We start from the raw sequence: 22,201 nt of genomic DNA on the forward strand, positions 1-22,201 counted from the left end.
GGCTCTATGGTCTGCGTCGATTTAACGCGGAACCATAATTCAGGCTTAAGCCCCAGCTGGGGGGAAATACGGTGGCTTGGTTGGGGGGAGGGTTTCAAAAGGGTAAGTGATTGCCCTCTAGGGGACGAAGCAGAGAGAGAAAAGCAGGGCGCCTTATCGCCCCAGCCTCCGATAGCACCGTTGGCTGCCTCCCAGAGCCGCGGGGGAGGAGACGCCAGCTCCATGCTGCACTGCCTCTTGACACAGCAAACTCAGCAGGGTGCCTTCCATCTCTCCCCGCCAGGACGGGGCTCAGTGAGCGGCTGCACGGGCACATATTTCCATGTGAATGCGCGCTGCTGCGCTGCGCTCTGCTCGGGCACTTATTCAAACGGTGAAACACTGCAGCTTGTGTTTACTCTGCGATTCTGGGATTTATGTATTGCCACAAATTAGCTGAAATAAATCACCCGTTTATACGTGTCTGTTGTTGGATGCTGCAGGTGTTCTTCTCGCAACTGTAAACAAGAAGAATGTGCTACTGACCTACTTCCTTCATTCATTCAAATGCGGAGACTGAAACAAATCACTCCTGACCTAACGCGCCAGCCAGCGCTCGGCCACGCAGAAATCAGTGCGAGCGCATGTTGTAAGGAAGTTAATAATAACACAAAGTCTTCCTCAAGCTGTTTCCAGTTGGAAAATAGGTATTCTTTGATGTTAGGACAAGCAGACGCTCAGACGCGCTTGTGCGCCTGCAACAGTGTCGAAGCGCCACCTTCAGTACTCAACTCAGGAGAAGGGGAGGGGGGAGAAAACACCCCCACAACATATATTATTTTTTTCTCTCTAGATACACCAACGAAATAGAAGTAAATCTAAAGAATAAGAACAATATATTTAATGAGGGAAAAAAAAAATAAGAAAATAGACTTGAAACGTAAATGCGCTTTGATGCGCCATGCGCGTCTCAGGAGCGCACGGCGCAAACTGTGTGTTTAATATGCTTGTCTCGCCCGGCGTGTTGCTCCAGACACTCTGTAGCACAAACCCCCACCTCCACTCCGACGAGAGCTCGGGAGGGCTGGAATAAAAGGGTTAAACGGGAGTCTTGGATGGAGTCTGCTGGGCGGAGTGGAAGGGACGCGATTGGCCGACGGTCTGTGACGCAGGGGACATGAAAAAGCTGATAACTAGTTAAGAAGGCAGTTTGTAACTCTGGAAAAAGAGTGCAGAGCTTGAGACACATTAAGTAGAGGACGAACCGGGCGCAGAAACACAAAGCTGAGCCGTCTTGGCGGTGAGGAGCTGTTTTAAAAGACACCGAGTAGGACACTATGGTGCAGCACACGGACACCAGCGAGACGGATGGGAGCATGTCCAGGGAGGCCACGGACTCGGAGGAGAGTGAATTTATGGCATGCAGCCCCGTGCCGATCAACCCGGACTGGTGCAAGACGGCCACCGGCCACATCAAGAGGCCCATGAACGCGTTCATGGTCTGGTCCAAGATCGAGAGGAGAAAGATCATGGAGCAGTCGCCGGACATGCACAACGCGGAGATCTCCAAGCGCCTCGGGAAGAGGTGGAAGATGCTCAAGGACAGCGAAAAGATCCCGTTTATCCGGGAAGCCGAGAGACTGCGGCTAAAACACATGGCCGACTACCCCGACTACAAATACAGACCCAAGAAAAAACCAAAGCTCGACACTTCCAAGTCATCGGCGGCAGCACCGTCTCCGGAGAAGTGCGGAAAAATGGCAAAGACTCCCAGCAGCAGCAAGAAGTGCTCCAAGATCAAGACCAAGAGCGGCTCCAAGTCCTCTCATCACGGCTACGCGGAGGACTGCGTGTTTCCCAGCTTAAAAGTTGCAAAGACTGTGAAAAGTGAGCTCACCGACGAGGACGACGAGGACGACTACGAGGAGGACTACCGGACGGGGATTAAAGCCGGGGAGGAGGAGCGCCTGAGGCCGTACGGTGTAGCCAAAGTTCCCGCGAGCCCAACTTTGAGCTCCTCGGCGGAGTCCGAGGGGACGAGCATGTATGAAGAAGTGAGGAGCAACAACAGACTCTTTTACAATATCAAAAACATTTCGAAGCAGAGTGCGTTGCACGCTGCTTCTGTCTCACCAGCATCCTCCAGGTCTGTCTCCACATCCTCCTCTTCCTCCTCCTCCAGCAGCGGCTCCTCTTCTGGGGAGGACGCGGACGATTTGCTGTTTGACTTTAGTTTGAATTTCGCTCCCAGCGCCCCGGAGCTGGGGAACCCCAATTCAGGAAACCTCTCCCTGTCTCTTGTGGATAAGGACCTGGACTCTTTCAGCGAGGGCAGCCTGGGCTCCCACTTTGAATTCCCAGACTACTGCACGCCAGAACTCAGTGAGATGATTGCCGGGGACTGGCTGGAGGCGAACTTTTCCGACCTGGTCTTCACATACTGAAAAAAAAAACAGTTTCTCAAGTAATAACAGAGAAGGGAGATATGAAATTATACGTGTCTTGGTCAAATTGTCCTTAGCCCGGCCTCCTGTGGGTTTTTTTTTCTCTGTAAGGTCCTTGAGAGGGAGGCGGAGGACCATGAGCCGAGGTGAGGTTTGAGGAATGAGATGCTTATGAAGCTGGTAGCAAAAAAGAAAAGGAAAAAAAAAGTCTGCGGACTCTCTTTTTTTTTTATCTGGCAGCATGACAGGGTTTTATGGATTTTTTCCCCCCCATAGGTCTGCAATGTACTGTTCAGCTTAAAAGGACCACAAAGGGAAAAATACATGAACTTCTATGCATCTTATCCTCTTAATAACAACAACAAAATAAAAAAAAAACTGCAGGGAGCTGAACACGGACTGTGGACTGTCTCAAAGCAAATCTGTGAACTGACTATTGTTCAGGATGCTACTTTTCAACCGTTAATGTAATTTCTAAATGCCGCAAAAATATGTTTTAGTTTTTTGATTTTGATTTTTTTTTTTGCCTTTTTCTTTTTCTTTTTTTTTTACTGATTCCGTTTACCTCCTGGTTTGGAAGATTAAGCAGCCTAAACCTCTACAGAATAGAGGTGTGGAGGAAACATTTTGATACATAACAGACCTCATCTTTTTAAAAGAAAAGTAAGATATTTTCAGGCATATTTTTGTACAGTTAAAAGGGAATGTTCTTACTGTGCTTTCAGTGAGTTTCAGGCACTTCTTCCCTTTATCATTTGTTTTTAGCATGCAAGGGAGTCCTGGTTTTAAGGATTAAGTTAAATTAAGACTTGCATCAAAAATGCCTTGTGATTTTAAACTAGGTTTTGTACAGTTGTAGAGCAGATTTGTTGAGTATTTGTAGACGATACAATGGCATCATGGGGAACACATACCTCAGAGCTGGAACTAGTTTCAAGATTGTATATGTACTGTAATATAGTAAAGTTAGGAGTTTATGTATATCATACTCGTGATATGTGGATGGGTCCCAATCGCAGGTGTGAAACTGGATTTTGGTATTTTTTATGGCACATACTGTTTTTTCCCCCCTTTCTCATTTTTTGTGCAATATATACTCTTGAGATACAGACCATCGACAATTGTAGCAAATGATGGAAAAACAGACTCGTGCACTGTCAACATCATTTCATGTTGTGATGCTGAAGCCTGTCCAGGCAGGGAAATAAACAAATCAGCTGGAACTGATACAAAACAATTTTAATATGGTCTCATGGTGTGATGCATGCGATTCAAACAGATTGACATCACAATTTGGATGCTATATTAACACACACAATCAGATTATGGGCATGTCTGATGTTGAAATATTTACTGCAAATTAAGAATAAAAATAAAGGTTCCATAAAAGGGCATAATCTGATACAGTGGTGGTCTGGCATTAGTTTAACAAGGAAGCAAAAAAAAGAACATTCCATAGTCCTGTTTCATGAAATGAAACTTTATTTTGAAACTGAAGACTGCCTTCTTTTTTTAAGACATTAACCACAAACCTGTATTTTTTATTTCTTGCACTTAAAAAAAAGCAGATATTGTTTATTTTTATGTGGGTCTTACATATGAAGTCTGTTTGATAAAAGGTTTTGGAATATGACCTAATTATATGCCGAGACATTTTTGTTGGAAGCTCTAGGCAGTAGTTACTTCACATTCCAAGTGTGAATCTGTCTTTGACTCATCTTTTAATAAATAAGTACCTACCACCATCGACTGTCCTTTCAGTTTGTGAATATATGTACACAAATGTGTTATTTCTTGCATTTGATAAGGATGTGATGACAGAATGATGCCTATTTTGTATGTAGGTGGAATCCCTTAATGGATGGGCTCAAACTACCATGTGAATTCACATTTAATAAAAAGGAAAAAAGGAAAAAAAACTTTTGAACTTAAGTGTTGAGATGCTTCAGTATTCTGTTTTTTCTGTTCCTTTTTTTCTCTCTAAATTCATACATAACTCAGCTTTCATTCACAACACCACCACCCCCGAAAAAACCAACACTGCATCTTTAAGAAATTGAATTGCCCGCTTGTCGGCGCTCAGCACTGTGATTGGTCCGCTTGGTGGTCCCCATGGAAACAGAGCTGGAAACAGGAGCCCTCCTCTCAGCGTGTGGGACCTCTCAGTCTGTCTGGGTTTCATTGAGAAAACTAACGCTCTGCCCGGCATTGAACAGCCAGGAGACAGTTTGAACAGCGGGCCGGGGAGAAAAAAAAAAAAAAAAAGGAAAAAAGTTAAATGTGACATGCAATTCAAACATAAATAATACTGCTGAGTTTATTCCTAAAAATCAAAGGCTTTTCTGTAGAAATATGTGAAAGCAAGCTGTAAAAGGTTAATTTAGTCAACTAATTCTTCATTTGGTCCCTAGTTACCCTAGTTAACCCTTTGAGACCTGATGTAAAGATATGTTTGTTTGGATGTGTAAATGGGTCACAGGGATCTGAAAATAGTGACGATGACTTTAAAATTTAATTCCAGTGCTTCTTAAGTGCAGTTTTTGTGGTCAGGTCATTTTTTCTTAAGCCTTATGACCAATAACCTCTGAAACTAAACAAATCCATAAATAGAATTGAGTAAAAGAAGGGGGGGGACATGTAGTGTAATGATATTAGTCCTTGAAAATGGGCAAAGATGTACGTGTGGCGTACTGTGTATCACCGGAGCTGATTATGTTAGGGCTCAGGGACACTGAACCTGTGTTGCTCCTGTGTCTTCGTCGGGGATATGTCTGTCCTTTGTCAGAGCAGCATCCGTTAAACACATCTCGGCTACAAATGATGTCATACAAAATACAATTAGTTGAATCCAGCGGTAAAACCCACCTTCACTTCTGTGGGTCTCTGATCCTCACAAGGACAATGGATGCACTCTTGCTTCAACTAAAGATTGTTTATTGCGATCCACTTTAAATAAAAAATAGATAAAAAAAAAAGAAAAGAAGGGTCTCGACTGTTGAGATATGTGTGCTCAATACAGAAGCAGAATCTAATGATGAATATTTACCATGCGTGGCTGCCCAGGTACCAGCCCCTTCCCCCCCTTTCAGTTAAGTCACTTTGCAAATCTGTAATAAAACATTTATCTAGCTATTACTTTACCTGACCTATTGGTCAAAGTTGCTAATGGGTTCCAGGACTATTCCCAGTATAATCTCAACATTGATTTTGTGCCCCTCTGAAATATTGGCTTAGGGCTAATGCCATTGGTACATGCTGAAATGAAATTAGTGACCCGTTGAAATTTCCTTCTTCTCCTTCCGCCTGAAATAAATAAACACAGATACAGAAGATGCAGAAGTCTCCAAAATGAGATGCTGTCTTTCAAGGACAGTGGGCTTTACCCCACACCAGATGTGGGGTATTGCGGCGGCGGCGGCAAAAAAAAAAAAAGTAATTTTCGGTCCCTTGAAGATTTAAATCATTCATGTAAGCATGGATGTTCCAGTCAAATGCTCTCTATGTGACATTATACAATGACCCCTGCTGCATTTCTGTGGCTTGTCTCCATCTCAGGCTACTGATGTTAAATCCAGCAATAATAAAGCTTGTTATGATTTCCTCACATTTTTTTTTTTTTCCTCTGCAATGACTCTAACCCAGTGAGCTGGGATGCATTACATCACCTCTCAGCTTATGCCGCTGCGCAGTAAGATTCCATGTTGTGTCATCGCTGATCCACATGTGCTTCTCTCCTCCCGGTGGGAGGCTGCTTAATATTGCTGTGGGAATATACTGACATATACCTTCCATGCTGCTGGCTTCAAAACAACAACAGCAAAATCTGCCTTCCCAAATTTAAGCCCGTTTGCTGTTGGTTAATTGACGAGTGGGCAAGATTTTTGAAATCGGCTCCAGATAGTCTGAGCAGATAGTTTTAGATGAGCAAGCCCTTCTCCTGCTCTCCTGTACAAGCATGTCACGCTGTTACACACTGCCACCGCGCCACAGATCCTGCGAGGTGTGTGACAGATTATTGAAATAACACACCAGCAGTTGTTCACTTCTGCAACAGAGTCCTGGAATATGAACCAAACAGGTAAAAAAAAAAGAAAAAAGGCACTTGGACTATAAATGTAATTTATTATCTCATGAATCCAAATGAGAAAACCACATGTTTATCACTGGCATGCCTGTATACCATGAAATCTTAGATACAATGACCTTATAAGCACTCCTTCCTAATGGTTTGCGGTTCCCTTGCTGATAGGGGGAATTTGTCTGTAAAATTGCCTGTCTGAGCAGCAGTCCAGTCCCCGTGTCCTCTGCTCCCGTCTTGGCCTGGGGCGACTCCTGCTGCTGTTGATGGCTATCCATTTGCTCTGCCCTCTCTGTGTACTGGAGAGAGGCAGAGAGGGAGCATCAGCCCCATCTGCCGCGCTGATATTTACTATCCCCTCACATTTGTGAGGAGTGGGGGGTGGCAGAGGCCTCAATTCCCTCATGGTGTTTTAGCCCTCTCGCAGACGCGCACATGTGCAGGCACATAATGAAAAGGGGGCGGATGAGGAGGGGAGGAAGATTATATTAAAAAAAAAAGCAAATGTGCACGATAGAAAAAGTGTAAAACTCTGGTAAAACCTAGCGTAGCTTGGATTGAAAAAAAAAAAAAGTCGAAGTAATGGATAAGTGTGTAGCTGGAGAATAGTAACCTGCAGGGTCTGCTGCTGCCCGATTGTCCATTCACTACTTCATTGGACGTTTTCATTATTTAGCAAAGGCAATGGGACACTGAAAAGAGTTTAGGGCACCCGGTGTTCTGAAAGAGGACACAGCAGGTTGTCGTGAGGAGTTTAAGCTGACCGTGCTATTGTCTGTGCGACACAAAAACAAACAGTTCAATCACTCCTGGCAGAATCCGTTCTGACACGCGGTAAGATCGCATCGGAAGAAGGTCACTTTTTTGTGGGGAGCTGCTGGAGGTCGTGCATCACTCATGCACATTTTCTGTTGTGAGAGCAGGAGCTCAGTTGCACACCTGCTTTTCTTTTCAAACCCAGATCAGCGTATTGTTTTAAAGCAAATGGGTTTTCTTGTTGACGTTTCGCAGATCGGGGCTCCAGCGTGTGCTCCCGAACGTTCCGTCGCCACCACTCAGCATGTGGGGGCAAATAAATGAGGCCTTTTCCCCTTTTTAGAGAAAAAAACAGGCCACATCACTGGGTTGGGTGTAATTTAGACCAACTTGTCATGGCATGCAGCTCTGTTTAGAGTGCAATCACACAACGTGGTTTGGCTGATTGCGGTCACTTTAGGATTTACATCACTTTGTTTGGAATTAATTGTGACTCTTTTCAGCAGCTTCAGGAGCCTGCCATAGCCTCATTTCCAACCATTTTTTTACAAATAAAATTGAAGTCATATATTAATCCATATTACTGGGTTTGATGTATGATTTACTGCTGTTGATAATTCAGTAGTGTATAAGTGTTAAGTGTGTAAACAGTACACAAAGCAGCATTGTTGCCCACTAATTAAATGAGGTGGATATTTGTATATTACCCGAGCTCGGCACGCCGTTATTGCACATTTATGTCTGAGGAGGAAAGCTTGCTTGGCTTGCTGCCCAAACGCACTGATTTAAGACCACGGCATGGCCCCTCCCCCTCTTTTTTGGGATTGTGTGTATCTGGCTGTTAGCCTGTAATCTTCTAGTGCATTTAGATTTAAGTTGTAGCTTGGTCAATGATAAAAGTACTCTTTAAAGTAACCTTACTTGTTCTGAATGTAATTCCAAATACATGAAACCTAAATTAATTTGTATGAGTGTATAATGTTTAGGGCCCATAAGGGTTTTGAAACTTGAAAAAGAAATGTGCCCCAGTCTTCTGGAACTCTTCACTTTAATGAAACAGCATTAGGAGCAACATACATTCATGACCCCCTACCAACCCAGCCTAGGATTAAGTGCAGCAGTCATCTATATTCTAAACTGCAGCTGAAGGGTAGTCCTTGCAATTTCCCCCTAAAGCTAGAGCAAAACCAGCAGTTGGTCATTCATATGCATTTGAAATCTAATACTCTGCTGCTCTGAAGCCCAGCGGCCCCACCTTTCTTGATTCACAGCTGAAACCTCCACTTCCTCACTCAGCTACGACCGTTACACACCTCAAGTCTCCACCCTGCCCCCCCCCCCTCCCGCCTATCTCTCTCTGTCACCATTTGCATGTTTCCCAGGTTACGCTGTCAGGGTACCCCCTCATGGATGGACTCAACGCTGGGTTTCATTTGATAGTCTTTGCTGCTTCAGTGAATAATTAGAACACTGAATTCTCTGGGGACCGATACAGGAAGCATGGATTGCTTACCGAAAGGGGGGGGGGTCTAAGGCTCCAATGATTGCTATCAAGGTTTTGTGATAGTAGCCACCCTGCTTCTTCAAAAAACTATATTAACATTTAGCTTTCTAAAATGGACGGAGAACTCTCTCTCTCTATATATATATATATATATATATATATATATATATATATATATATATATATATATATATATATATATATATATATATATATATATTCAAAGAGTCTTCTAAGTCCTAATCTTTTAAAAAGGGTTCCTTATTAATTCAGTTTGGTTTTGTAAGGAAAATAATCGGAGGACTATTCTTTCAAAGTGATGTGACATCAAACAGGTGATGCTCCTCGAAGATCGTAATCACGATTAGGTACTAAAGGAGAATCCGTGAAAGGCTGGGACTTTGAAAATCACTGTTTAAAAACAATGATTTCCATATTTTCTTCTCAGCTTTGCATGAAATAACTACACTATTCAAGAAATCTGAAAGAATCTCACAGCACACAGGTCCCCAGCCTTCAGATGCACACTCGAGCCATCATTCATACATAGCGGATATAACCTTACAGGCGATGGATTACTGTGGGAAACCTCTGTCAAGCATTAAAATATGGAGAAAAATTCACAAATGCCATTTAAAAGGAGTGTACGAAAAAAAAAGAAAAGAATTCCTTGTGTTCATTTTGTGCAGCGGGAGCGTGGACTTTTATGGCCCCAGAGGCATCAGGGATGGATCCTCACGCAGTGGAAACAGGTTTTGTTGTCAGTCAAATCAATTTCCCAAGATTTTTCTTGGTCAAATAAATGATTAACATAGTTTTTCACATTCTTAAAGCGGCACTATGTAACTTTTCCACCTTAATATCATATTTCCAGAGTCATTGTGATGGTACATCAACTTACAACAGGTTTAATGACACCTCTGTCATGGTCTGGGGGGGTCTGTATCGCCTTCACTGGCACTATGTAACTTTGAGGAGCATGGTAGGAACCCTTCCACACTAAAAAACTACACATTTTTACGGCTTTGACTGCTTTACGGCATACGTCACTTCCCCCTCCTTCCCGATTCGTAGTCGAGACGAAAATGGGCGGGGCTTGTAGCGCAGCTCCGCAGAAGCTGGTAACCCGTTGCTGTGTTGGAGCTGCAGCAGCTCCACACATAACAGACCTGGGGAAAAGATCGCTAATGGTTTAACTTTTCACCGCTTTCCTGCTTGGAGGCAGAACCACGGAGGCCGGCCAAGTATCTGATAACAAAGTAAAAGAGTGAAAGAGTCGTCGGCTCGGTTGGATCGCGGCTGTAACGACCAAACATAACATTCCTCAGTAAACAAACAAACACGCACACAGACGGGCGTCAGATCAAAACACGGGTTTATTAAACCACAAACAAACACTCACAGACCGGGGTCGGATCATTCAAACGGGTTTTATTCCCCACTACTCTACTAGCTGCAGAGGAAAAAAATAATCTCACGAGGAAAACAAAAATATTGCTCACGCCTCGGAGCCTCTTCAGCATAATATAGCAGTCAAAAAAAAGAAAAGAAAAGTAAGAGTAATACAAAACATGTACTGTATGTTGTACTATTATACTAATTTATTGAAACACATGGCGAGTCAAACATTTACCAAAGCAGCTGCCAAACACTCCTAAACAAGGTAGCCTAAGACGTGGGTTGTGCAGAACTGCGGCAGTAAATCCTTCTAAAGAGTGGCGCTCCGACGAGGAGCTCCATTCTTTAGTAGGGATTTCATATGGATCCAGACCGTTAATAATCAATATTTTCTCCATATACCGCTCCCTGGCTTCCTTGTTTAAGGTATCCCGGTAAATTCCAGTTCCTTTCCAGCAGTTTAACATCTTTTTTTTTGCTTTCCGTCTGTTCACTTGGTGAAACAGAAAAGCGTCCCGTCTTCTCTCAAAACAAATGCACGCGACGGGACAGGAGTTTTCCGGCAGTACGCGCTGGTGCTCATGGGAAACGTAGTGTTCTTTCTGGTAAAGCACTACCGCTTTTGTCCAAAAGATGCCGCCAAACTCAGAAAAGCTGAAAGTTACGTTGTGCTGCTTTAAGTGATCAATGTTATTTTTTATAGATTGCAGTCACTTGCATGGTTCTGATTTGGGGTCTGGACATTTGTGTCCACGCTTCTCTTCGTAGTTTGAGCATGAAATCATCCTGGTATGGATTCAGGAACTGCCTTAAAATCTAACGTCACCAGCTTTAACAGTCCCTCGTTTTAATTGTGCCTTCAAATGATTGGTATAAAGCTCTTTGTCATTTGAATTCGTCTTCGTGTCAGTGTGGATCTTTAGGTGTATTGTACACGCCTGATTTGTGATGATTTTTTACATGTTGTTTGGTAAGGGAAGCATTGTTTGCAGATCATCTTCTTGTACTTTCCAGCTTCTTTTGTTTCTCAGCGTTAGAGCTAGATTTTTCCAGCTGCTGCCTGTGGCAACTAAAAATAATATGTAATTTTGTGTTTGCGAGCAAAAACGATATCATTGTTGATATTTTGGGAAGGTTGAATCTGATTACTCGATGCACGTTTTCGGTGAAGAAGCATAAACCCGGCTTAAGAGCCAGGAGATTTCTGAGGACCCAGAATATACCCAGTATATATTGTTGTCATTGTTGTACAGTTTAAAAACTCTTCAAGTCAAACCCAAAATAAAACAGATGCATATTGTACGATTTGGGAGGTAATGATCATCTTTGACTAATTTATATTTAGTCTGATCAGATTGTCTTTTTCAGTGTTTGTTATCTGTTATCTTTAATGCACATGCATATGTCCTTCTGATTTGGGATGGAACATTTGCCCTCACTGAGACATTCTGTACCAAATTATACCAACATTTTATGCAATGTATTGTATTGTAGTACTTTGATAAAACAGTTATCCCAACCATAGTTGCAATATCAGCTCCGCTTTTGAATATTTCTGTCTTTCTGGTAAAAGTTATGCATATTTTACAAAAACAGAGACATTGAGCGGTTGTCAGGTGAATGCTTTACCCCAGTGATTAGGAGAGGAGACACTCAGACACAGTAATGCCCTCTTAGGGTTGCCTTTATAAAATGACAACTCCTGCCAAATAGTCCATTAGCTGCATGTAGATTTTAATAGCTTTGTCCAATTACAGATGCAGAAACAACTTCAGATGTTATTGTAAGAGATGGAGAGACCAAATGAAAATGTGCCAGGACTTGAGTAACTACTCTAAAAACCTTCCCTCCACCCCCATCCTCTCCTGCATCTATTTAACCCCAGAAAGGGCACAACAAAGCGCATTGTTGAATAATTAATACATATGTGTATGAACAATTTATATGCTGAATGTGGACCCACTATTGAGAACTGGCATCAATGCGGCATTCATGAAAGATACAGTTACACCAGAAGCTACACCTGGAAAACTGTCAAGGAACAAGCAAAGAACGTTGTGTTTCTGGAGGTTAAACACACAGTTGGCAGCATCCTTTTCTTTCTAACAAGATTCATAGTATGATATTATTGGCTCCGCGGTGCTCCCATCGCAGCACACAATGTTTGGCTCAGACTGGAAGAACATATGACCTGGTCAGGAAAACAAGTAAGACGTGGTAGAGGCACATTTTGTGTGCTCCTGGCATAAAAGCAGTGGATGCGCCTTCTGTAGAACATTCTGCGTGATTGTTGCTGTAGCCAGTGGCAAGTGGATTTGTAGCGTCTGAGGAGATGTGACATGTTGCCCCGTGCCTCACCACTGATACGCACAAACACTGCTGACACACACATGCATGCACATCTCGTCTCCCTGGTCAGAGTTATTCATTTTGTTGAACACCTCAGCCGCCAGCAGAGAAAAGCTGTCACTGGGTCATTGTAAATACCCACCAGCAGTTAAGAATGTCCTAACAGATACAGCTGAGCGATGTGGGCCTTCGTACTGCTGTCTGATGGCGTTCTGGGTGACCTACATTTGTCTCCATCTGATAGTTTTCATTGTATCTGAATATAATGTAAAATTACAGAAGATTTATTCATTTTATTGTCCATTAGATGGCCAGAACCACCGCCTCAGGGATGTATTTATTTATTCTAACTGGTAGTGCACCAACACAAAATACCTATTTTCATTGACAGAGAACACAAGAACAGTTGTGCAAACCGACAACACAGCCCTTTAAGACGCACAAGTCTTAGCATTAATGCCATCCTTAGTTTGTTAAAGGGAAGAGCCCACATTTTGGGAATAAACTTTTGTTAACGTCAACCCCAAAATTTGGTAAGAAGGTAGATGCCAAGTGACAATAAGCTTCCTTGTACATGAAACGGAACATCTTCCAACTCTATCAATTAAACATAATTCCTCATTTTATATGGGACAACAGCAAAAGCAAAAAAAAAAACAAAAAAAAAAACATAGCAGTTTGATTAAATAACTAAGCTACAGCCCTGACTTGCCTTTAAATATATCAACACGCCTAAAGCTCCTTGCAGACATGTACCGGTGGGCATTGATAAACTGAACCGCATCAGTGTCATGTCTGAAAGAGCCCACTGCTACTTTTCTTTAACATTCGTAACAGAAATCTCGATCAGTAGATCGCAGCAATACTGGACATACACGACTTTCAATAAGGTTCAAGTCTCAATTGCCATAGTGACATTAACAGAGAGATTCACTGCACTGGTAAGATCATTTCTCTTCTGATCAGTTGCTCAGAGAAATCCCACGAATCACATTAATAAGAAAATAACTACACCACCCAAACTTTTCTTTCTTCCTTCATAATTTCATCTGTTTCTGTTTTACACAGTTTTGATTTTTAAATACAATGCGTGTTAGTTTCACAGTGACTACCCATCTGTCAAACTGTGAAGACAGTGGCCTTAAGTGAAGTAAAAGAGGTTTTACTCAAGTTGTTTGTAACTTTTCTGTTACTGTAGCAAATCAACAAATCAATTGCATACTGTTCAACAAGCTTCAAAAGTTGGAGTGCTCCTTTTCATCACAGGTATGTTTGAAACAATCTCTGCACCATTGGTCATGATAGGAAGTCCATGAGGACTTTAATATTATGTGGTTTGCACAAATGACAAATCACGCTCCTACACCATGGCTGTTTCTGTCATTTTCAGAGGTGCCTGACTGAACAGAGGGGGGAATGAACAGAAAAGTGTCCGATGTCTGAATCAGGGATGCACAAAAATGTATCAAAATACTAAATTATCCTCCTATTAGGTTTATGAAATAAATAATATTAAATTACATGCATCAAAATTAAAAAAAAATATTTTTGAATATTCAGATCACTTTTCAACTTTGTGATGCTATGTTGCTCAAGTTGCTCAAGTTGCTATGCTGAGTTGACTAAGTGGACACTGATCCACCGCTAGGCAACATGCTGGACCTGACAGACGGTTCCTGGATTGGGATTGGGAGTTCCCTTGTTCTCACTGTGATTGGTAATTATGAGTTGACTCTAGGAGTGAGCGGGTTGTTTGGCCTTGTGATTGACTGTGGACCAGTCCAAAGTGTACCCCATCTACCGCCTGAGGTAAGCTGGGAAATGCTCTGGACTTTCTTGGAGTGAAGCTGTTAAGCAACATTCAGCCAAAGCCATTGATATAGGTTGACACTGTTTTCCTGAGAATTACCTATTTCTTCTGATGGTCTTGGCACATTTCTTTTGTGAGTTTAACAAAATGAATTGTTTTACATCCACATCAGGTGGCATGAGGCTAGGAATATCAAGCTAAATTTGGGCTTAAATGTTAATATAGGAACGTTCTATTTTGCATACAAATTCTACCATATATTTTGTTTTTATTAGACCCCAACATTTCTGAGAAAAAAAAAATTTTGTGTTGTGTTGTGACCAATTCCTGCATCAATTATCAAGTATTTATGGATTTTCACAGCAAAATATTACACATTTTTCAAAGGCTCAAATACAAATTGGCATACATACATATATATATATATATATATATATATATATATATATATATATATATATATATATATTTGAATACAACACATATATCATAAATACTGCATATTTCTGGCCCAAATCACTGAATGCCTTCATCATGCTGATGACTGCTTAAATCTTTGAAAAGTGCTTAAGTTTTACATTATGTGAAATAGCATAACACACATTTTCTTGAGGTCATTCACTGTGCTCACCTGTAAATGACTGGGATTTGGTGTAAATGCTGCAGAATTAGCTTTTACTAATGACATGTTTAGGGTGTACCCTGCCTTTTCCCCGAAGACAGCTGGGATAGGTTCCAGCATGTGGATACATGACCCTGAATAGTTCTTATGGAGGGATGGATGGGGGACGCATTATCCTGCAATATTTTGTGGTATAGACAAATAAAGCTATTAAACATCATAAAATGATAATTCAATGAGAATTCACCTCAGAAAGTTGTGCTGAGCATATGTATCATGAAACCAGACAAATTTAACACACCCATTTATACAAATGTATTTGTGTCAAACCTATATGTTGAATACAAAACCAACTTGTAATTAAAGCTGCAAGCAGCGATGAACGGGCCCTCGCTCGTGTCATTTTCACCAATAAAGGTCAAGGACTCAAAACCGAGTCCGATGACACCATCCACGACTCTTTATGTCAAACCATTGAAAAGTTATGGCAGAGAATAGGGACTATCAAATATGGACCAATCAGACGAAGGGGGGGGGGCGCGCTTTTTGGCGTCTATCGCCACGGTAATGCTTTTGACTGAGAAAAGTCATTTGCATCGTCGCAGGATGGAAACTCACATTTTGATGTATAACACACCTGGGTGCACGTTACGGTTCGGGCTGCATTAACGGCCGAAGAAATGGCATAAATTGCGCCTAAATAGGGAAGGTGGCTCAGTTGGTGGAGCGTTTGCCCATGAACCTGAAGGTCAGTGGTTCGAACCCTAGCTCCTCCTGTATCCACCAAAGTGTCCTTGGGCAAGACACTGAATCCCCGGTTGCTCCCGGTTGTCAGGCCAGCGCCATTGTATGGCAGCTCCGCCGACAACCGGTGTGTGTGAATGTGTGCGTGTGTGGGTGAATGTTTGCAGTGTAAAGCGCTTTGGGGCTGTAGGAGTACAGCTGGAAAGCTCTATATAAGTGTAAGCCATTTACCATAAATTACACGATTAATTCAAAATGGCCGCCTTCCTGTTTGGTTCCGGCCATGGCGCCAAGAGACTTTTCTTTAAGTTGTGACATGATACAGGTGTGTACCGACTTTCGTGCATGTACGTCAAACCGTATTGTGGGGCTTGAGGCACGAAGTCTTCTAGGGGGCGCTGTTGAGCCATTAGGCCACGCCCTCTAATGCAAACCATTAAATATCAAATTTTTCACCAGGCCTGGCTTGCGTGCAGAATTTGGTGACTTTTGGGGCACGTTTAGGGGGGCAAAAAAGGGCCTCCTTTCGTCGTCCTTCGCACTGTCAGTGCTCTGGCCCTAATTATGATTTTCTTTCTAGACTACTGGTCAAAATATCATATTTTGCTGTTCACACCCAACGCAGGACGGAAATTCAACTTGCGTGTCAGTATGCGGTTCACCTCTATGAGAGCCGTACTCTGTTTTTGACAGCGTGGCAAGATGAGGGACAGTTGTGATCAAAAGAGCGCTTCTGATTGATTTTCAAAACCACACATTATGCTGCAAATATATATCAAAGAGAAGAAACCGCATGGCTACTGTGATATGGGCAGCAATATTTAAAACATGCTTAGACCATGTTTTAAGCCTCAAGCCAACACATTTTACCTCTGAATAATGAGTTGTTAATCCTGCCATGTCTGCACATGTGACTCATTGATGTAAAGTCTGAAAAAAGTCTAAATCGAAACTTGTGTAAAGGGGGGAAAGTAAGTGTAGAAGAAAAAAATGCGAAGAAATGAATTATTTAACTCGCTGTCACAGATTTGTTAATTATAAAGGGTAGTCCAGTAATTAACCCAAAGACCAGTTGACTGGTACAGTACATCACTGAAACATGCTGCATAGTTCCAGTATTACTGGAGATGTACGTTCCCCTTACATAACATCTCACTAATAATTCCATTAGGCCTTACTATAGAAATTCTCCACTCATCTTTTAAGCGCCAGGCTCAACCGTGTAATTGCTCTGCATTTAAAGCAATTTGGTCAGTGGTGACAGAAACCTGCTTTATGCTGAAAAGTTAATGACACTGAAAGCCAATACTTCACTCTGACCACTTAGCCTTACCATTTGACACAATTTGTCAGTTCCTTGCCCAAAAACTGACAGATTTGACAAGTTTGGTCTTAAAAAAAAGGCAGGAAAAATCTTAGCCATATAAATGTTTGGCTCGGTTTTTAGGGATTATTACTCTGCAGTCCTTAAACAAGGATTACAGAGGCTTGCTGTGTATGGAGTTAATACAAGTGAGGACCTGGCGAGTGGCAACTAAGAATTGTGTTTTGAGGGAGATGCAAAGCATCAGGCGATAAAATGGCTTCAATAACATATTTTTTTTCTCCTGCAAAGCCAATCAGGAAACCGGTTTGTTCCTGTCGTGACAGGGTCCCCTAGCACATTGGAATTGCGTGACTGATATCTCATACGCTGGATTTCTCACTTCACTGCACCCCAGAATCCAAGTTGCCCACCCGTAGCCCACGCACACGCTCTCTCCCATCCCCCCTCCGCCTCTCCCTTTCCTTGATACTTGCATCCTCAACTCCCCGCGCCCAAACCAAACCACCTTTATGGCCACATTTCTGTAAAGTCCACTGCCTTGATTTGCTTTGGAATTCCTGTCCTTATTCATCCACTGGGGCTGTGAGCTGGAATAATTAGGAAAACGCCATAAGGCCCCTGCCTACTGTCAAGTGATCAACAAACAATGATTTATGAGGCCATCTTGTATCAAGGGGATGACCATTGATTTAAGCACACAAAGAAAACACAAACACACATGCACCAGCACACAATTTCTTCTACAAATGACAATATGCATAAATCAGACTCAGTGTCATTTACACATTTTCTGGATATTCTGTCTCATTTACCCATCATTCACTTTGATAAACAGCAAAACTCGCAAGCCCACAGGTTGGTATGGATTGCATAAATGATTATACCGGCAACGTTGCACATCACACAGTTTAAATCCCCTTGAATGCTCGAATGCAGGTCCTGCAAATCAATTTTGTGACTTTTTTCCCGTCATAGGTGCTGATTCCACATATTTCCCTGCTGTTGTTTTAAGTATTCATTTTCATAGAGGCCTGGAAGACAATGTCTGTATCCTACAGTTTGGAATAAGGCCACTACATCACTTTGGCCAGTGGGTCGCATTGGCATGCCGAGGTAAGCTTTTTTGACAGACAACATGCATACTGTGTTTTATTGCCCTGCCAGCTGCGGCCACATTAGACATTGCATAAGATCATATTTCTCTGTGTACTGGAATGCAGTGTGTTCAGATACTGATTAATGGCTAATAAAATGGCTTTTAGTTATTACAGGATGAAAATATTAATATCAGGGATGCTGAGTGAGAAGAAGGGCACCTTTATTATGTTACCAGTCTGTTCCATCATCTCGTAGATCTGTCAAATGTTCACAGCTTCAGAAAGATTAAGAAGCCATATTACTCATGAAATGTTAAGTGATCCTGGTCCTATTAGACCGAGTGCGAGCTGTCGGCATCACAGAAGACTCCTTTTAGTACTCAATAAATCTGACTCTACATTAATTTTGTGTTTATGAAGTAGTGACCCTTAAGGACATTTCAAAATAGTTAAGTAATAGTCAGAAACAAGTTAATTCAATTCTATCAGTGGGAAATTATTATTGTTTTCTACAAGTGCCTTAGAGACATTAGATATTGTGGAAATGAAGTCGGTATTATTGTCTTTCCTTACCGCACATTGATCATTACTGCTTTGGGGTCGATATGTGTCCAAACGTGACGTTAATAAGGTGACCGGGCTTGACTGTCTGAACCACAATACCGCAGAGCATGATGATGCAAAGGCATACTCTACCTGTGTGTGTGTGTGTGTGTGTGTGTGTGTGTGTGTGTGTGTGTGTGTGTGTGTGTGTGTGTGTGCGTGTGCGTGTGTATCTATACACCTGCAAGAGCGCAAGAGTAATAAATATATAGGCCACAGCCTCGGAGCTATATCTGAACCTCTCCCTTCTCCTTACATGGGAGGAGAAGGAGGAGACTAGAAAAACTTGACCCCCCCTGGTGAAGTCACCCATAGATTTTGTGAAGAGTTCTTCTGAAGCATCTTTTTCTTCTCTGCGTGGTGTCGTATTGGCAAGAACTGATTGCTGCCTCACCCTGGTTAATCCAAGCGTGGTAGAACGAGCAGGCCTTACCAATGTTACCTTATACACATTCTGATCAAATCTGTCTATCCATCTTAATTTCTGATGTCATGACAGAAGAGTAATTTGAAACGAGTAGTGTGGGGAGCTGAAATGAGGAAGCTCTGATGAAGCACCAGTAGGACCCTCAGCGAGTAGACAGGTCAAAGCAAAGTTCTTTGGCCTGAAAGGGTACAGGCACACATGGAAGGTGTCTCGGCTTAGGGATAGTTTAGAGCCAGCTGTCAATCAGAAGAACACATCCCAAACTCTGTACATCCCTATCGAGTTTTCATGGATATCAATCTAGCTTTGCAGACCAAAACAGTTCTTTTGACACAAGCTATAAATACATTTATTTCAGCTGTAAAATTGGACATTTTAACATGGCGGCTGGTAACGGTTGACTAGCTTTTAAAGCCAGCGCCTGGTGGTCATTCAGAGCGCTGGAATTTCTCTTACTTTCGCATTGAATTTTACTCTGAAAACTGGATCTTGTCCCTTGGTGTGGAATCGTAAAAATGGGCACCATAATAGTCATTGCGTTTATACTGTGGTTAATGACTGTTGTTGGTCAGAGGCACCACATCATAAAAGAAAAGTGAACTCCGATTGATTAATTGCCATTGTAAGGGAATGACCCAACCGAGCTCTCACGCAGAGGCAGACGCCGTGCTGACTACACAGTGACTGACTCTACCTCTGCAATGTTTCCGTGGCATCATTGAACATGCAGCATTGATCAAGTATAGGAGATTCATGTATTTCACCCCACCTCTTCACTCTGTGCTGCCTTCAGCTGGCAAATGATTGAAAGGCCTCTTGTGTCTCTCCGATCTACGTGGATAAGCAGTTGTCATAGGAAACATCAATACGTGAATGGATAGACAGTTTTATCCATTGATTAAACACTGAGTGAATGCAAAAGTACTCACCCTTGCAAAGACTGACGTTCATGCCAGTAACTACCCCTCCTCCATTTCTTTGATTTAGGGTACATTTGTGCAATGCTTTCTGAGTGGAGTGTCATTCCCTTACCTCACCATATTTGCATGAGCATAATCGATAACTTCATTTGAGTCTGAATACATGTGCATGGAGAATCATGGGGGAGGGGAAAGCAATGTTTTATATTGTTGCATAAGGGGGGTCTCATGTTTCTGTCCCTATAGGAAAGGGTTCAGAAATAGCCCAATCAACATTGACAGAGCAATGATGGATTATGGTTTGACAGGTCAAAAACTACCACCCGGAAAACTCAAATCAATCACAATTTCCCTCTTTTGACACAACCTTACATACAGCCTTAATTTTTCATTGAGTGTATTTGCTTTTAATGTGGTTGTACCCTAGTAGGCCTACTACCTAGAGATTCAAGATTCAAGTATTTATGCAGAGAAATCCAGTTTCTGCATAAATTGCATCCGTTCTTCTAATGATACAGATAGAAGGAGGATTAAACCTGACTGACTTGCACACTTGCAATACTTGGTCAAACAGGACTCCTGTTTGGGTAGGGATCCCATTTAAATCATCATTAGACAATCAAATGAGAATAATCTACCAGGATCTCAATTACGCTCGATCCAATTCTTCTGACACGCCTCTGGCCTTGTAGAAAGGCACAGAGTCTTTTGAGGCGTTTTGCTCTTAAACTGATTTGTGCCCAAGAGATCTCACTGTGTGTGTGAATGCCCTTTATGAGAGCAGATAAAATGGCAATGGAAAAGGAACTGGGTGTCAATATGGAGCAGAAAGAGTCCAACAAATTCAATTCTCTTATAGATTTTTATTCATAGCTTTCATCACTAACATTTTCACACTTTTCCATTTCAAAAAATGCTGTCGATATGAAAATCTATAGTCAGCATATATACGTTTTTGAATATGTGCTTGTATACATTTTTATTTTCACCACCTGCCTCTCATGTTTTCCCCCTATTTATATGATACATGTACAGACATGACTCCTGCAAGCCTAAAATGATTCAGAAGCCATACATGACCTCTAGAGTTTGAGGCATTTTGCCCTCAACATTGTCCACTTGCTCCTTACCAGAGGCCAAAACAGCAGTAGCCAGTGCCCTCTGCACTAACCCCCGCTGAGTCCTAGAGGTTAAAACTCCCCTTTTGATTTACAACGGCCAGTGGACAGAGCGGCCATTAAAAAGATGTAAATTTGACTATTTGTAGAGAGAGAGAGGTGCATAAACTGAATTACAGACCACCCACTCACTCTTCCTCAGACAACACGCGATAGCAGTTGCTTGCAAATCAGGAAGAGAGCTTTAATTTTGCGAAGGTCATGGACCTTTTTATCACCTCCTTAAGAGACCCTTTGGAGCCCTTTCTCATATTCCACAACTGGATGGTGTACATACTTTTATAGCCTCCTCCTTGACCGAAATGTGCTAAATAAATATGAGAAATATGATTATCAAAAATGTTTCAGTGCTGTTTGGTCAAAGTTAAACCAGAATGTCCTGACCTGACATTTAAATTCTTCCATGTCACTTATCAAAGTTTTTGTTGATCCCAAACAGGGTTTGAGTCTCCTTGACATATACCTTTTGGTTCACATATGACAGAGAGATTAAATGCCACCTACACCCTCTGTGTTTCACTCAGTTTATTTTTGGACATCATTGTATAGGCGCTTGTGTTGTTTGTGTCTATGCGAAGTCAGTGTTGTGTCTGTCAGTCTTGCTGGTGTCTCTGCCTGTCTTGTCCTGACGTGCTCAGCTGCATCCTGCGGCATCTGGCACCTTCTCAAATCACCTCCTCCCCTGCAACACACAGGCACACAAACACAAGCACAAGCACAATTAGCTGAGATAAGCTGGGACTCTGACTTCCTGCAGATTGCTCTTCAGATAAGGGAGAGCAATTTAAAGTGTAAAAGAGCCACTCTGAAAGGCAAAGGAAAAAAGAATTGAAATGCCTGAATCTTGTCTATTGACAAGATGGTTTTTACACAGCATCATCTTCTCAAACTATATTACTTTTGGTTTTTGCATATCTATGTAGCCCTGTTCACTGAAACATATTTATCACACAGCAGGAGACAGA

The 22,201-nt window shown here is 42.1% G+C and overlaps 1 protein-coding gene across 1 annotated transcript; it reads left to right on the forward strand.

Moving 5' to 3' along the window:
- Positions 1 to 1,180: 1,180 nt before the first annotated feature.
- sox11a (SRY-box transcription factor 11a) lies at positions 1,181 to 4,168 on the forward strand. The gene has a single exon (XM_061743402.1). It carries the CDS (start codon positions 1,317 to 1,319, stop codon positions 2,421 to 2,423), a length of 1,107 nt encoding a protein of 368 aa, XP_061599386.1. The 5' UTR covers positions 1,181 to 1,316; the 3' UTR covers positions 2,424 to 4,168.
- Positions 4,169 to 22,201: the final 18,033 nt, after the last annotated feature.

This window comes from Cololabis saira, chromosome 16, assembly GCF_033807715.1.
Source record: "Cololabis saira isolate AMF1-May2022 chromosome 16, fColSai1.1, whole genome shotgun sequence".
In the NCBI taxonomy this organism is placed as follows: Eukaryota; Metazoa; Chordata; class Actinopteri; order Beloniformes; family Belonidae; genus Cololabis; species Cololabis saira.

Coding starts and splice junctions, on each gene's coding strand:
- sox11a (XM_061743402.1), top strand. CDS start 1,317: ATGGTGCAGCACACGGACACCAGCGAGACGGATGGGAGCATGTCCAGG.